At 44.5% G+C, this 18,432-nt stretch overlaps 1 protein-coding gene across 4 annotated transcripts in view; it reads left to right on the top strand.

Annotated features, from left to right (window-relative positions):
- Positions 1 to 18,126, top strand: part of pigx (phosphatidylinositol glycan anchor biosynthesis, class X) — a 50,581-nt gene extending 32,455 nt beyond the window's left edge. The window contains exons 3-6 of one of the 4 annotated variants that reach the window (XM_047050098.1): positions 16,965 to 17,031; positions 17,142 to 17,209; positions 17,499 to 17,599; positions 17,933 to 18,126. In XM_047050098.1, the coding sequence (XP_046906054.1) occupies positions 16,965 to 17,031; positions 17,142 to 17,209; positions 17,499 to 17,599; positions 17,933 to 17,973 (277 nt within the window). In that variant the 3' untranslated portion in view covers positions 17,974 to 18,126. Of the gene's footprint in view, positions 1 to 16,895; positions 17,032 to 17,141; positions 17,347 to 17,498; positions 17,600 to 17,932 lie in introns of all 4 variants that reach the window. The other 3 variants (XM_047050096.1, XM_047050097.1, XM_047050095.1) reach the window with 3 other exon arrangements.
- The last annotated feature ends 306 nt before the right edge of the window (positions 18,127 to 18,432 follow it).

Genomic DNA, 18,432 nt, shown 5'->3' with positions numbered 1-18,432 from the left:
AGAACAGGGAGCAAGAAAAAGAAAAAAAACTACAACAAAAAATAACAACAAAAAGACAGGGCATCATACCATCACCACCCAAAATCCCAGCATTCCAACTGAAAACGTAGCACAAACGTCTGATGCTCGTCAGCAGAGGGCAGCGAGCAGCCATAGTACACGTACATACAACCAATTGTTGGTTTGTTCATGTAGTGTTATCTGCTCCTAATATTGTATTGATGTTACACCCTAGGCCAGCCATCCCCAATTAGCGGCCCGCGGGCCAGATACGGCCCGCAAGAGCCAAATGTCTGGCCCACGCTGACAGCTTTAACTGTATTCATGCTTTTAATGTAAACTATCCAGAAAAATCTGACCAGCGCAAACAAAAAATTGCAAGCATGTTAACATCATACAAGCACTCGGTTTTAACTATGTGTAAGACCGCCCGGTCCCAGCACAAGCTCTTCTCCTGCCTGGCACCCCAGTGGTGGAATCAACTCCCCACCTCCATCAGAGACACGGACTGTCTCTCCACCTTCAAGAGAAGGCTCAAGACGCACTTGTTCCGGGAGTACAATGGTACTTTGGAATGGTTTGCTGAACCCAACGCTAGTTTCCTCAAGGATCACAATGACTCTTGCTTAGACTGTTGCTCTTGTTGGTTAGTGGTAGCTGATTTAAACTGTTGTATTCTATTTTAGTTAAACCTATTTTTATTGCTTTCCTACAGGTACACCTGCACTTAGAGATTAATGTTGTGTAATTTTAACTTGTTTAACTACATGCTCTTATGGTTTCTTCCCTTTAGCACTATTTTTTGGTTGTTCACAATATATACTTCTTGTTTTTGACTACCCGCAATGCTGTTGGGCTATCTTGTTGTTATTATCAGTGACCTATGCACTTTGTAAAGTTCTCTCTTGGAAGTCGCTTTGGATAAAAGCGTCTGCTAAATGAATAAATGTAATGTAAATGTGTAAAACAACATCTGCACAAGATTGCGCAACAGCTTCCTCGTTACACGTTTCTTGGAAGCTTGCAAGAGCTAAGAAGCTATTCGCAAATGCCAAGTTACTTAATGCAATCGGCATGGCTGCCTACGTTTTAAACCAAGAAAAAAATAAAAAATAAAACTGTTCCGCTGCAAGTTCCGCTGTTGGCTTACACGGCAACCAAAAGAGTCAATGTTTTAGCGGAGGAGTGTTTTCCCAGTCTACTCACCGATTTGAGGAAAACAGAAGCATTTTCACTAGCAGTAGACTATTCCTGTGACCGAACCGACATGGAACAGCTGTCTGTTGTGTTTGCTGGAATTTTAGTCTGCTGACTGTTTGCACAGAATATGCTCCAGGGGCATTTCATAATTAAATAGTCGGTTTTGGACACATTTTGTTTCAAGAGTACATTTTTCTCTTGTGTGACTCCCAACACCACTACTAATAATTATAAAATCATAATAGAAGTAATATCCATGCATAAAACTGTAGCCCAAAAAAATAACATGTTGGCCCTTGGCTAAGCATGCCTGGCCAAATTTGGCCCTTTCTAAATCTAATTGGGGAACCCTGCCCTAGGCAGTGAAGCCACCCAATAAACTGAGACTATGCACCCTTGCACTCGGAACAGGAGCCTCAAAATTATATGATATCTAGTTTGTGGAAACAAAACGTCCAAAAGTCCAGGAAATTACATTTGAAAAAACTAGAGAGGATACTATTTCTGGGGAAATTGTAGGGTGTGCTTGCTTGCGTCGGTTGCAGATGGGTCCATTTAATAAACAAGCTGAACCCCCTTTGAAACAAGCTACTAGTATTCTAACAACGTTGTCACCGGCAGTATTTTACAGTCGAAATTGCGATTCTAACAGTACCATCTGCTGACTGAAAATATGCCCCAAAACACATAAATAAGGTTGATATTTATTTAGGGGGAAATTGCTCATTCAAAAAAAGTTTGCTGTGAGCGATCATTGTCAGAAACAAAGCCAAAAGCGACTTTTTGGTCTCAGTCTAGAGCTCTGCCTGGAGAAGCTGAATTGTGCTACGAACAAGCTACTGTGGCCTAGCTGCTGTTGCTAGGCCAAACTACACTGAGGTGATTGTTTGAATGCGACGGAAATTAAAAATGTTTCCTTGACAAAGTTTAGGCTGTGGCATTGAAGACAGTAACGCACCACACAAGCTTGAGTTTAAATACATTCTTTAATGTGACATTACTTGCTGTACATGCAAGTCTTGAATTGCTTAAATGTATAATGCTGCTAGTACGGCACAATATGATACTTGCTGTGCAACAGTCTAGCACATCTATGCACTTCGTATCTAATGCGTCGTTGCTAACGTGTGCCGACGTTGTGACGTAGGCTAGCATTGACTACCCTTCGTTGACATAAGGCACTTTTTGCCACAAAAACTTAATTCAAACCTAAACCTTGCAACGGAACGTGAATCCCAATAGAAGCAACGCAATCGTGACCAAGATGAACATTTTGACACCAACGTTGTCTATGTAGTCCAAATATTGAGGGATCCTTAGGGATCTATTAGGAATTTATTGTTTTTAGGGGCAAAAATACGTATAAATAATATATATGAGAGAGCAAAGGTTGTGCCCTTGCCGAAGGTAACGCACACCCAATAATAATAAGCACATCACAGTTGCGTCTTGATTAGACAAAACAACACACTCGATCTTTCTATCAACGCGATTACTATTGATCAAAACAGAACGAGGGTTCGGCTGTAAAAATACTACATTTAGTCATTTTGCAGACGCTCTTATCCAGAGCAACTTACAGTAGGTACAGGGACATTCCCCCCGAGGCAAGTAGGGTGAAGTGCCTTGCCCAATGACACAATCAATGTATTTATTCCCAGGTGTTTTGCAATTTCCTTTTATTAGGGTTCCTCCGGTAGGAGGAAACCTATTGTTTTTGTTAGTATTCTTATTATTCTTATTATTATTATATTTCTCCGCTAAATGGCCCAATAGCTCAAAAAGTCCTGGACCCGATTTTTTCCAATTTGGCCCAATGATACAACAGGTCACTCATTACTCCCAGACGGCTAGTGGCCCATGTGCGCCCATAGGTGGCGCTATAAAACACGCCCAAAGTCTATGTGATTTCCCCAGAGCCCCATTACTCCAAAATGCCTGAAAATTGGTATACATGCCTTACTTCTCATGGGGAACAAAAAAGCCTCAAGGACCCATATTGTCAGACTTGACATGATGAATTATCTTGTACTGTCCAAATTTGGTACAACCTTCAAAACCCGTCTACTCATAAACCATAGACCCAATCGACTTGAAATGAATTACAGATGTGTAGAATACATGTCTTTACATAGGGTGACATGGAATAAGAAATGCAATACAAAATGGCTGAAAGAAGTGTATTTATGTAAATGTCCAAATTGCCTCAATACTTTTTTTGTTAATAAATCAAATATAATTTTGACTGATTGTTTTTCAAACCTAATAGGGTTCAAGACTACATCAATCTCTAGTACCATAAACAATTTCACCTTGGTATGTCAATATATGATTGAATTCAATTGAATTGCTTCACAGTGCGCGCGCGCTCCAAATTCTCACAGACTCATCCTGCCCCTTGACACTAGGGTGACCACCTGTCCCGCTTTGCGTTGTCGCACAGCATTTTCACCCCTTGTTCCGCACGTCGCATATTGAAAATGCTGTGCTATACAGCGCAAAGAGGAACAGGTGGTCAACCTACTGGCACACACACGCGCGAGCTTGGCGAGACGCACACACATCCTTTCTGGAAATGGTGTGCTGACCAAGCCCCACCCTCACCCTCATTTCGCTTCCAATATCAGCTCGCATTTACGGATATAAATAATTTTTTAGCGGCCATTGTTGTTTTCAACTGAAATCACCAGAAAGCCGTGTTGGAGCCACGTTCGGTAAGTCCTATTTTTGCACATTTTCAGCTAGAATCAATGATTGGGTTCGTGAAAGTACACTACTCTTGAATTATGGTGAAGGTTTGAGCACTTTGAGACCTTTAGATTGTGAGTTTGAAGTGATGGAAAACCGAACTCGAAAAGTAGCTAGCTTTTTCCCTCTGTGTAATTACTGAATCATGTAGCATCTCGGCGAATTCATCAAAAAGGTAGAGGAGGGCAGTTTTTAGGAGAACAAGCAATTCCCCACAGACATGTCTGCTCAGAATTTCGATTTGGGTCGAGAAAGTCTTTGTATAGGCCTATGCGCCAGGGAGACCGCATAGGCTTAGGCGGCAGCCATGTTTTGGTCGCGTCATGTTCACAAGTTCACCATTTTACAGTTCGGTTGACACCAAAAATGTGTTTGTTACCAAACCTCGAGGAGGGAAGCCTTTAGGAGATGTAGGAATTGTGCTTCTAGCCGGATGCTCTAATTATTTTTGTGATTTGTGGAAAACTTGCAAGTGGAGTGAGACTGCGTCCCGAGGGTAATTTGTTTTGACTTAGCCTAAATGACAGACTCGGCTCGCTCACTCACTGGCAGTGTGTAAACGATATCGTATTTCACTAAATTCTAGTCCTAAAACGTCAGGGAGGGCTGCTTTTTGTAGACAAGAGTCTACTGAAGATAGCCAGTATATAGGATCTTTCAAACAAGCCTATTTCATTTGTCATTTTCCAAAAAAAAGCAACCTACGTTAGCCAGGCTAGTTTCACTCGGTCAGCCTATTTAAAGGTCTCTGACAGTCAGAATCAGTCAGTTTACAGGCAAAGGTCGAGCTGGTCTTTGGTCAGAAGTGTATATTGACCAGTTTAGAGCTAAATACTCTTGCCAGAGCCTGGAATCGAGCCAAATGTTTTGAGTGACTTTGCATGGCCGGGTCTCCAATCAGTTCAACACATTTGGATTCAAGTTCAAGTAATGCCACTGCATTTCACAGTCAAAACTGTAGTTTATGTCAAGTGTAGATGTAAAAAGCTTCATTTTTTACAACTGACATGGATCCTTTCTTCACTTTTACAGGTCTGGAGGGTCATGCAGAGGCCTGCTCAACAGAGTTCAACAGAGGATGCTGTCGTGGTAGTTTTTGCAGTCAATCGCAAATAGCATCAATTGTTCAAGCTGAAGTTGGGTGAAGTATAGAGTTAATGTTTATTTGACGTAGGTTTAAGCATAATAACGTTACCAACATAACATCATCAGCACACAAACATAAGACAATAACACAAAGACAGTTCCATACAGCTCCATCTAGCATTCTAGAATGGAACCGGGAGAATCCAGCCCACTAGCACTACTCAGCTGATGGCCCTGAACCCCCCCAGAACATTCTTCAACAGACCATTTTATAGATACAACAGTTCTCAAAAGCCATTGGTCCATCCTACAGACCTGAAGCTATACCAATTCTCTTCTGTCATTGGTTAAATCCTTAGAACAATACAGTTGAATCCACATTTTCTTCAGACCAACTGTCTCTTCCTCCCAGGTGACAAGAACCCTATCAGGTCACCCAGACTTCATGTCTCTTAGACTTCATGTCTCTTAGTTAGGTGTTATAAAACTACAGGTGGCATCTCTACCAAATGGAGTTGAATTAACATACATTGTATCAAGCTCCTTCCTGAAACACATTCATTGTACATATAGGCCCAAAACTTCTTTCACATTTCCACAGTTTTTCTTTTTGTACAATTAATGTCATCCAACAATAAACAGTTTTTCAAAAACAAAACAAAAATCCAGCTTCAATACAATTCCTAATCAGGATACAAAATGTCATTGTGTAGTTGTCGTCTCTGGTTGTGTGTGCGCATGTGTTAGGCAATTACCCTTCCGTGGTATCAATTTTGAAACTGCAATTCCTTCCTTTGCCACCATCGCTGTTGATTCTGTCTGTAAACTGTGACAAATCCCTTTGCCATTTTTCCCTGTCTCTCTGGACACTCACAAAACCACAGCCTTGATCTTTCCGATCCAAGCGCTGTCTTTCTGGCAATTTTTAGCAGACATTGTTCAACAGACGGCGGACTAGCACATTCGGAAGAAAAAATTATGTGTATTTTATGGATTAGTTATTTTCTTATACTCCTCGTTGTTTCAAACAAACATTTAACACAAAAGACAAACTTATACAATTTCCTCACTTTTTCTTTTAACTTCTCCTTCCTCACATAAAAGAGAAGTCGGGATTCAAATTCAACATGGAAACCACCACATCAGATTAGCCGTTTACACATCCATCTCAGTTCTGGTCGACAATCTGCAACTTGTCAATTTGGTTAGGATTTATTAACCAATGTTTGCCACGCATTGGTCCACCACCAAACTAAGAATTAATCATAACACACACATCTCAGTAGCAATAAACTCATGCAGAACTCGTAACCCCTAATGGGACTCAAGATCCTTTGTACGACTTCAACGCAACGGGTCTCGAACCCTTTAACATGTATTAGTATACTTTAGTAATTACATGACTTCAATAGACCTAGATAGCTCATACAATTCCCTAAAATATCGCAATAACATGTATTTGTGAGAAAAAAAAAAAAAAATGGTAACTAGATATGACAATTTCAACCAATCCATTCACAGATCATCCACTGTGAATTTCAAGAACATTCCACATTACCCAAACACTCATCCACACACCCATGGATGGACAACCATACGCACAATGCATATGACAACTGGCGCAGCAACATAAACTGGCCACGTCTGGAGCTCTGAACAACATCAAAGACTTAACACAGACCACAACTGCATCTTTGAACTACTCAAAGACTAAACACAGAGGATTTACAGTAGGAATGTAGCAATATCACAATTTGGACCCGAATTAAGATGGAATTGCACATCTATTTATCCGACTAAAATTGTACCATTCAAACAAAACCCCATCAAATTCAACAACAACTTCAACCTCACCACAAATTCACTCAAATTAATCGATCTCAGTAACTCACCACTTTTCCCCTGTTCAAAATGCCGCATTGAACCACCTGACCCTGAGGAAGAATCCCGTTCTTGCCACTCACGAGTCCAAGTCGCACTTCAATGGACATCCTAGTGCCCCCTCCAAAACTGTCGTGGTAGTTTTTGCAGACAATCAATTGTACAAGCTGAAGTTGGGTGAAGTATAGAGTTAATGTTTATTTGACGTAGGTTTAAGCATAATAACGTTACCAACATAACATCATCAGCACACAAACATAAGACAATAACACAAAGACAATTCCATACAGCTCCATCTAGCATTCTAGAATGGAACCGGGAGAATCCAGCCCACCAGCACTACTCAGCTGATGGCCCTGAACCCCCCAGAACATTCTTCAACAGACCATTTTATAGATACAACAGTTCTCATAAGCCATTGGTCCATCCTACAGACCTGAAGCTATACCAATTCTCTTCTGTCATTGGTTAAATCCTTAGAACAATACAGTTGAATCCACATTTTCTTCAGACCAACTGTCTCTTCCCCCCAGGTGACAAGAACCCTATCAGGTCACCCAGACTTCATGTCTCTTAGACTTCATGTCTCTTAGTTAGGTGTTATAAAACTACAGGTGGCATCTCTACCAAATGGAGTTGAATTAACATACATTGTATCAAGCTTCTTCCTGAAACACATTCATGTTACATATAGGCCCAAAACTTCTTTCACAATGCTGAGAGAAACACTGATCCCTTGCTGGACTACCCGCCTCTAGCTGGACAGAATCAGGATCAGGACAGCTTCTCTTTAGCCCTGACCCCAGGACAGCTTCATCCAGCTGGCCTGCCCTGACTGCCTGCCTGCAGGCCCTGCTTGCCCCTGCCTGCAGGCCCTGCTTGCCCCTCCAGAGACAGACAGTAACCCCCAGACACAGTAGCTCTGCAGACTGCTTTTTTGAGGACATTGCTGAAAAAGGACAAACCAGCATTTTTTACTTTGATGAAAGTCTAAATGTGTAATCCTTTCCATGTCCCAGCATTCCAAGCTGCTGACTTTTAGTGTCCTAAGTAATGAAACCTGTTCAAGTTATAGACTTTTGATTCATGGAATTGCTAGTTTCTGCTCCACACAGTAAATATGGTAACAAAACTGCAGTCAGATTTGGAGAAATTGTTAGCTTGGATATTATCTTGCCATATACATGGGGTCTTGATGATGATGCGCACGCAGCTTCAAGGCCGAAAGACGCGTTCCATTTCAGGAGACTCCGAGACCGTAGCGCGTCAGTAGCTTCTCGTCATATCACGCAGTCGGAGCACAGCTAGATCATGGGCGTCAGCGCTCTTGGGTACACAGCATGCAGTGTGGCATGTCAAAAAACGCCAAAACTTGTGGAAAATAGTTTGGTTACAACAGCTGTGCAAGGGATTTCAGTTGTTGCGTTCGTTCAGTTAGATGTTTGTAATATTGTTGTTTGTTAGTTAAAATAATCTTGTTGGTCACCCTGAGAGTGCATGTTGTGTGGTTTAATGGGAGCTGAGAGTCGGCCATTGTACATCCATGTCCGCAAGGAGTTGATCATGGGCTGTGCCATAAACCTTTTGCCAATGAGGCTATTCTTGATAGTAAGTTGATTGTGGTTCTGGAAAGCGGTCTTCAAGCCATCTTTGAGAAATTCTGGAAACAGTGTTGTGAGCAATGTGTTTTGACTGTGAGAGGCAATTTTTGGTCGTCATCTAAACCTCATGCGTCCGCTACAGCATTTCTGCTTTGGGGTGACTTGCGCTGGCAGGGAGGTAAACGGCATGGATTGGGATAGTGTGCGGGCAGGTGTATTTTTATATAGGGTGAAATGGAATGAGAAATGTAATACAAAATGTCTGAAATGGGTGTATTTATGTAAATGTCCACATTGCCTCAATATATTTGTGTCAATAAATCAAATATAATTTTGACTGATGGTTTTCAAACCTTATTGGGTGCAAGATGACATCACTCTGAAGTACCATCAACAATTTCACCTTGGTATGTCAAAATATGATTGAATTTTAGTAGTTTAAACTTTGGCTTAATCTAACAACGCTTACCACAGAAGAAACGGCTTTATTTTTTCATACAGTAACTAAACATGACAATATTCAACACTGAGAATAACTCAATGGACAGGGACAGTGACCTGCAAAGTATAAGATTGTAGGTTTGAATCCAGCCACAGTCTTTTAGCCTGTCTTAAATTGGAAAATCTTTTTAGTTAAACAGGATGACATCATTATGAAATACCATGCGCAATTTCACGCAATTCCACTTAACTTAACCACTTAACTTTTAACCTTTGTCCCAAAGTTGACCAAAGCTAATACTGGCCTTTCTATTCTAATATTCTCAACAGTTGGTGTGTAGCAGAGAGGATAGAGAGGCTGCCTTGTAACCTTATGCTCATGAGTTCAAATCCCCATTCAGCCTATTGCAGTTGGCCCAACATGAAGTAGTTTTGCTCTCTTGTTGTCCAACTCTTGACCTTCTACAATGTACATTTTTATAATATTTTGCCATTTTGCGGAGGAACCCGCATCGCTGCTTGCAGCTATATTTTTCTTTGTTTCTATACTATATATTATCATTCCAGGTTAAGAATACCGATGGAGGCTGCGTTGGAAATCTTTAATCAAACTTTTGTCCGCATTTTGAGTGGAAATGTAATTTGCATTTGTACAGGTGTATTCATGCACGTCGCTGTCCCTCGCAGCGGAACGACAGTTTACTGGCCGCTCTGTCCATTTGCCACCTCACAGTTGCGTATTGATCAGACAAGAATACACGCTTATCAACTCAATTACTATTGATCAAAACAGAACAAGGGTTCGGCTGTAGCCTACTTGAAACATACTATTGAGAACATATTCGCTAAGATGCATTGCACGCATATTTTTTTCATTGCAGACTTTTTTTGCCTTAGGCGCTCGGGACTTGTTACGGGCGCCCGGGAAAACGGCTTTTCCCGGGCTCAGGAGGCTCAGAAAGTAATCCACCAAGCAGGGTATAAAACACTTTAGCCATGAAATCTCTAGGATCTTTCCCCTGAGTATTTTCCGGCAGCCCCAGCACTCGTGGGTTTTGATGCTTTGATCTTGATTCCAAATGTTCCACCTTAGCCTTAAGCATAACATTCTCCTGAATCACCAACTCTAGGTTGGATTGAAGCCCACCCACATCATGTTCTATCTGGGTTATCCTGTCGCTATGATCAGATGGGATAGTTTCCATCCGTAGAAGTTTGAGTCGACGTCTTGTTGTTTTTTGTCGACCTGCCAGTCATTTCTGTCCTTTTTAAATGTCGATATCATGAGAGGCACTCGAAATTGGATAGTAGATGGAGATATAGGGTATTTTGGTAGAAAAAATCTGAAATTTATCGGAGCACACAGGGCTCTACAGTGCAAAAAAAGGTATGTGCAAACTTCAACAATAATTTACGAGCACTGTGCGCGAGTTACGACACACTTTGATCTCGCCGACACGTGATCACTTGGTTCAAGTAGCTCGAAAAAAAAAAACACTGCTACACAGCTAGCTGGACGATAGGGGACCCCTTAATCTGCAATTCATTGTTGCTAGCTCTAATCAGATGTACTAACTATGCTAATAAGAGATTACTTACTTTGTATGCCAACGAACAGCAATAACTAAAACTAATTTGACAGACTATAAACCAACTCATTTATGATACACGTGCTCCCTAGCTAGCTACAGTAAAAGTGTTCCTTACGTTAGATACTAGACCTACAGTCTAGATCTAACTGCATTTAGAATCTAACAAGCTAACCTATATCTTACAATAAACTTAAGTAAAGCTGGCTATATAAAATTTGGGTGACCAGATGTCCTCTTTTACCCGGACATGTCCTCTTTTCAAGACCAAAAAAATGCGTCCGGCAGGGATTTTGCAAGTTTTTAAAATCGTCGTCGTCGTCATCTGCCGCTTGTCCGGGGATCGGGTCGCGGGGGCAGCGACCTAAGCAGGGAGGCCCAGACTTCCCTCCCCCCGGCCACTTCCGCCAGCTCTTCCTGGGGGACCCCAAGGCGTTCCCAGGCCAGCTGAGAGACATAGTCCCTCCAGCGTGTCCTGGGTCTTCCCCGGGGCCTCTTCCCAGTGGGACGTGCCCGGAACACCTCACCAGGGAGGCGTCCAGGAGGCATCCTAATCAGATGCCCGAGCCACCTCAGCTGGCTCCTCTCGACGCGGAGGAGCAGCGGTTCTACTCTGAGCCCCTCCCGGATGACCGAGCTTCTCACCCTATCTCTAAGGGAGAGCCCGGACACCCTACGGAGAAAGCTCATTTCGGCCGCTTGTATTCGCGATCTCGTTCTTTCGGTCACTACCCATAGTTCGTGACCATAGGTGAGGGTAGGAACGTAGATCGACTGGTAAATAGAGAGCTTCGCCTTTCGACTCAGCTCCTTCTTCACCACGACGGACCGATGCAGAGCCCGCATCACTGCGGACGCCGCACCGATCCGCCTGTCGACCTCGCGCTCCATTCTTCCCTCACTCGTGAACAAGACCCCGAGATACTTGAACTCCTCCGCTTGGTTCAGGATCTCCTCCCCGACCCGGAGATGGCACTCCACCCTTTTCCGGTCGATTACCATGGCCTCAGATTTGGAGGTGCTGATTCGCATCCCAGCCGCTTCACATTCGGTTGCGAACCGCTCCAGTGAGAGCTGAAGGTCACGGCCCGATGAAGCCAACAGGACCACATCATCCGCAAAAAGCAGCGACCCGATCCTGAGGTCACCAAACCGGACCCCCTCAACACCCTGGCTGCGCCTAGAAATTCTGTCCATATAGGTAATGAACAGAATCGGTGACATAGGGCAGCCCTGGCGGAGTCCAACCCTCACCGGAAACAAGTTCGACTTACTACCGGCAATGCGGACCAAACTCTGGCACCGGTCGTACAGGGACCGGACAGCCCCGATCAGGAAATCCGGTACCCCGTACTCTCGGAGCACCCCCCACATGAGCCCCCGAGGGACACGGTCGAACGCCTTTTCCAAATCCACAAAACATGTGTAGACTGGTTGGGCGAACTCCCATGTACCCTCCAGGACTCCGCGGAGGGTATAAAGCTGGTCCACTGTTCCACGGCCAGGACGAAAACCACATTGCTCCTCCTGAATCCGAGGTTCGACAATCCGACGGACCCTCCTCTCCAGGACCCCTGAATAGACTTTCCCAGGGAGGCTGAGGAGTGTGATCCCCCTAAAGTTGGAGCACACCCTCCGGTCCCCCTTTTTAAAGAGGGGAACCACCACCCCGGTCTGCCAGTCCAGAGGCACTGTCCCCGATGTCCACGCGATGTTGCAGAGTCGTGTCAACCAAGACAGCCCTACAACATCCAGAGCCTTAAGGAACTCCGGGCGGACCTCATCCACCCCAGGGGCCCTGCCACCGCGGAGCTTTTCAACCACCTCGGCGACCTCAGCCCCAGAGATAGAAGGGCCCCCCCCGATGTCCCCAGACTCTGCCTCCACGTCGGAAAGCGTGTTGGTGGAATTAAGGAGGTCTTCGAAGTATTCCTTCCACCGATCCAGGACGTCCCCCGTCGAGGTCAGCAGCGCACCATCCCCACCGTATACAGTGTTGACAGAGCACTGCTTCCCCCTCCTGAGCCGCCGGATGGTGGTCCAGAACCTTTTTGAAGCCGTTCGGAAGTCATTCTCCATGGCCTCGCCGAACTCCTCCCATGCCCGGGTTTTTGCCTCCGCGACCGCCAAAGCCGCGTTCCGCTTGGCCTGCCGGTACACATCAGCTGCCTCTGGAGTCCTACCAGCCAATAAAGTCCGATAGGCCTCCTTCTTCAGCTTGACGGCATCCCTCACCTCCGGAGTCCACCACCGGGTCCGAGGGTTACCGCCGCGACATGCACCGACCGCCCTGCGGCCGCAGCTCCGGTCAGCCGCTTCAACAATGGAGGCCCGGAACATGGCCCATTCGGACTCAATGTCCCCGGCCCCCCCCGAGACATGATCGAAGCTCTCCCGGAGGTGGGAGTTGAAGCTCCTTCTGACAGAGGGTTCCGCCAGACGTTCCCAGCAGACCCTCACATTACGTTTGGGCCTGCCAGGCCTGACCGGCGTCCTCCCCCACCATCGAAGCCAACTCACCACCAGGTGGTGATCAGTTGACAGCTCCGCCCCTCTCCTCACCCGAGTGTCCAAGACATGCGGCCCCAAGTCCGATGACACGACTACAAAGTCGATCATCGAACTGAGACCTCGGGTGTCCTGGTGCCAGGTGCACATATGGACACCCTTATGCTTGAACATGGTGTTCGTTATGGACAAACCGTGTCTAGCACAGAAGTCCAACAACAAAACACCACTCGGGTTCAGATCGGGGGGGCCGTTCCTCCCAATCACGCCCCTCCAGGTCTCACTGTCATTGCCCACATGAGCATTGAAGTCCCCCAGGAGGACGAGGGAATCCCCAGGAGGAGCGCTTTCCAGCACCCCCCCCAGAGACTCCAAAAAGGGTGGGTACTCTGAGCTGCCGTTTGGTGCATAAGCACAAACGACAGTGAGGACCCGTCCCCCCACCCGAAGGCGGAGGGAGGCTACCCTCTCGTCCACCGGGGTGAACCCCAATGTACAGGCGCCGAACCGAGGGGAAACCAGTATTCCCACCCCAGCTCGACGCCTCTCACCAAGGGCAACTCCAGAGTGGAAGAGAGTCCAGCCCCTCTCAAGGAGACTGGTTCCGGAGCCCACGCTGTGCGTCGAGGCGAGGCCGACTATATCTAGCCGGAAACTCTCTACCTCGCGCACCAGCTCAGGCTCCTTTCCCGCCAGCGAGGTGACGTTCCACGTCCCTAAAGCTAACTTTTGCAGCCGAGGATCGGACCGCCAAGGCCCCCGCCTTCGGCCTCCGCCCGTCTCACACTGCACCCGACCCCCATGACCCCTCCTGCGGATGGTGAGCCCACTGGAAGAGGGTCCCACGTTGTCTCTTCGGGCTGTGCCCGACCGGGCCCCATGGGAAAAGGCCCGGCCACCAGGCGCTCGCCATCGAGCCCCACCCCCGGGCCTGGCTCCAGGGGGGGGCCCCGGTGACCCGCTTCCGGGCAGGGGCAACTGAGAACCATTGCTGTATTTCTTCATGGTTGGTTTTTTGAGCCACGCTTTGTCTGGTCTTTCACCTGGAACCTGTTTGCCTTGGGTGACCCTACCAGGGGCATGAAGCCCCCGACAACATAGCTTCCAGGATCACTAGGACACGCAAACCCCTCCACCGCGGTAAGGTGGTGACTCAAGGAGGGGCGAGTTTTTAAAATAATGCAGTAATTTGTTCAATTTACCAGCTAACTTGCTTCGGAACACTGAACATGAATGGGTTGAACATTTGAAAATGAAATGTTTGGGACTATGTACATTTCAAAGCCCTGTTTAACTGTTAAAAAAGTACATTTGCACATGTCCATTTGGAGGCTGAGACTCTCTTATCTAATCACAGTTTGTGTTAATGATAGTGACATATCCAAACTCTTCTAATCCTAGGAAGTGGAGTCAGGTGTAAAACCCAAAGGCCAGCTGTAAGTCAAATAGGCCTGGACTGGTAATCTGTCATACCAGGCAAATAACCGGCAGGCTGAGGTACCTTTTGGGCTGGTGTAAAATTAAAAACGTAATAAAAAGAATTATAAATTCCCCATTGACCGGCCCATGAACCAGGGATGGCATTGGTTATTTCTATATACTGACACTGGGATATCCCAATCATTTCTCTTAACAGGCTCCGCCCCTCTCCTGCTGTTTCTTGTGTCAGATGCAGTGGCTCAGAGTCCGACCGAATGTGGTAGGCCGGTCTGAGCAAAAATGCCAGGGCAATTTTTTTGTCCAAGTCCAGCCCTGCTGTACTCACACTACTGTAAAAGAATGTGACTATACCTGCATGTATCTGCAGTTTGCACATTTAAGACATGCAAAGCCGTGTATGTGTTCAGGAGAAAACAATAGCCCATAATCACAACAAAAAAGCATAACCATCAAAGTGCTGAGATAAAGTAACTCATGCAAAAAAGGAAAAATAATTTAGGTACGTGAACTTCCCGAGAAGAGGTCAGATTGCCAGATCGATCCACAACATCCATCAGCAGCTCAGGAAGACTCCAAAAGACAAATTATGTGGTGGTAATATCACCAGTAGTCTTACAAAAGATGTTCTGAAAATGATTTCCTCTGAAGTTCAAAAAAGTATGAGACTCCATAATGTCCTGCTGGAGCAGATGCTCACACAGAAAATGATGGAGTGCAGCGACAATGTTTCTTCTGGTGGTCATATTCAGTACCTGCAGGTGGACCCATTTGGAGTAGTGAAATGAACAATCCTTGTTTTATTGTATTTTTTTATATGCCCTTTTATTGTATTTTGTTGTATATTTTGACCAAAAAGCTATTGAAGTTTAAAACTTTCATAAATTCATTTAAAATAGTGTGAGGTGAAAATGAACAAAAAAAGTCTGTACAGCATGAATGCATACACCTTTAACAGTTTAACATTATTTTGATGCTCCCAGTTCATGTTGTAGAGAAGCTACTGACTTTTGAAACGTGTAATTTGTTGATGTCCCTAAACATACTTGTTGTTTTGGCAGCCAAATCATTGGCTAAGCGGACGGTCGTAGCACCTAACACCGGTTAAAATAACACAATACTGGGCGTCCCAATGACTATCGAACTTCAAACCAACTTTACATGAAAACTTCACTTTAGGAGGTTATTTAACATTAACATGAGTTCCCTTAGCCTGCCTTTGGTCCCCCAGTGGCTAGAATTTTCGATAGGTTTAAACAAAGCCCTGGGTGTTCGTCTCTTCCTTTGAGAAAATAAAGGCTCAATTGCTCTGTTTGAAAATCTCCTCCTTGTGACGTCACAAGGAACGGGGTTCCGCCCTTCTCTCTGCTTTGCCCGCCCAGATAATCTGGCCCGCCCATGAAAAACTGAGCTACGATCATGCAAAGGCAAGTACGATATTGTTTTTTCCTGGAGAGACATCGTGGCTAGCAAACGAACAAAGCATAACAGTTGCTCAGTGTTTGGATGTACAAATCAGAAGTATTTTTTTATTTGTTTTTACCTAGCTTGCTACCCTTAGAATGTGGCTGTAACATTAGCTCTAACAGCTGAGTTACTGTTGCTAATGTAAAAGGTAGATGGCATCAAGTGTGTGTGTGAATACAAACGCTGTAACGCCAGTGTTGTACACTTCTTTGTTATTTGGATAACCGTTATGCTGTTGGTGTTATGGCGCGCGGGAGTTCCGCATTTCCCCTCTTTGAAATTATTATGAGTGTGCATCTCTGCAAACCAGGGTGATCAGATGAGAATGGGCAAATTCGAGGCATCTTACAGCAACGGGGCTACGAGCCAGCTGAGTTACTGTCACAAATGTAGAGGTAGATGGCATCAAGTGTGTGTGTGAATACATTTACATTACATTTAGTCATTTAGCAGACGCTCTTATCCAGAGCGACTTACATTAAGTACAGGGACATTCCCCCCGAGGCAAGTAGGGTGAAGTGCCTTGCCCAAGGACACAGCGTCATTAGGCACGGCGGGGAATCGATCCGGCAACCTCCTGATTACTAGCCCGATACATCCGTTGTAAACATTAGGGCATGTTGCCGCCCCTCTCCTCCTCATTAGCATTTAAAGCTACAGACACAGAAACAGCGCATTTTGAGGAAAGCTCATTGTGGGACTGCTCGAAGTTGCATTTTGGTCAGCGAGCATAAAGAAGTCCTGAGAACGCAAGGAGTATTGTCTAGCACTTTTCTGCATGATTAAACAGTTCTCTAGCACCAATTGTACCAATGTTTTCCATTCAAACCTATTCCAGACCTCGTGACCTTATAGCTGGCCACGACCATGTTCATACAGACAACCACTGTGACAATCAAAATGGAGATTTAACAAGACTGTCCTTGGTTTGTTTCAGGGAGTTGGTCACCACTGTTGAGTTTAGTCCTGAGGCACCAAATAGACTCAGAATATTGCTGTCCTACAGATTTCCCAGTGGACTCTACATTGATCCATACCAACTTGCACCTCCGAAAGAAGACCTCGATTTACAGGTAATTTGATGGCACATTGTACCTAACACAAATGTAGAGCTTTGTGTTGAGTGTTGTGGTAATTGCAAGGCACATAACCAAATTAATATTTTACTACTCTGTTTTGATAGGTGCTGCTGAATTCAGCAATTGATGTAGAAACTCCAGCTCACATGTCTGCAGGATTCACTGCACTTGTGTATGTGTCTCTGGTTGGCAAGAAGCTCAAATTCCCCATCCTGATCCATGGGCGCTATCACAAGCCCTCTCTTACTGAGGAGAATTTTCAGTTGGTCCAAATTGAACTTCCAAATCTAATGTTCAAAGCTGACAATTGTGCGTTGTCTTGTATTCAGTTTTTCTTAAATTTACCAATCTTTAATGAAAAATTAATTATTTTGTGTAAACTGCTTTGGACTGCATCACGTCCAAAGCAGTGTGTTTTCTTATATTATAAACAAATAGAACTTTTTTTTTTTCTCTCTAAGGTACACCAGTCCATTTTCTTCCACCTCACAACATTGTGGATGCACCATGCACATCTGTCAATATAAGCATGTGCCAGTGGATCAACATTCAGAATTTGCAGGTATCAGACTCAAGTTTAATCCGAATTTATGATTATCAGTCAGCCTTAAAAGTTCATTACATAATTTTGTTCAAAGTTTAGTTTGACTTCTTTCACAAACTGACAGAAAATAGATTTAGTTAATGTTTTAGCAAGTGTATTGGTGTCTTTTCCCCTTCTTATGAAATCAGTGCTTTTTTTATTTTATCAGTGAGGGCAGTTTTCACCTGTACCTTCAGTACAGTAGATTAGGTTACTAACCCTAACTCTAAATAGACTAAGGCAAGTGAATACATGTTTAGATCCCATATGCTGTGCCGCTCTCACTCACCACGAAATGTTTCTCTACTCTAGGAGCACAGACATGTAACTCTGGAGATGCCACTTGGGGATGAGTCTGTGGTGAACCCTGTGTGTGCAGGAACTCTGCTTGTCACACTGCTATGTTGTGTAGTTCTTTCAAGAAGAATTTTGAAGGATGGTCAATGTTAGTGATTGTTAATGTCTATTGGAAAATAAAACTAGAGAGGGTACAATTTCTGGGGAAATTGTAGGGTGTGCTTGCTTGCATCGGTTGCAGATGGGTCCGTTTATTAACTGCTATTTTGACAACTGATATTTCTGTATATTTTATATAAAAATGCCTACTTATTATTTATGAAGATTGCGTGAAGTGTGGCCATGTCCCTGTACTTACTGTAAGTTAAAGTCGCTCTGGATACAGGCGTCTGCTAAATGATTAAATGTAAATGTAGAATGAACCTAACATATATGACTTAAACGTCACCTAAGTTTTTCCCTTCTACAGTAGGGATATTTTCAAGCATTTAGCCGACTCATATTGCATTCATTCA

Source organism: Hypomesus transpacificus, unplaced genomic scaffold (assembly GCF_021917145.1).
Source record: "Hypomesus transpacificus isolate Combined female unplaced genomic scaffold, fHypTra1 scaffold_100, whole genome shotgun sequence".
In the NCBI taxonomy this organism is placed as follows: Eukaryota; Metazoa; Chordata; class Actinopteri; order Osmeriformes; family Osmeridae; genus Hypomesus; species Hypomesus transpacificus.
This window is presented reverse-complemented; position numbering and strand designations above follow the sequence as displayed.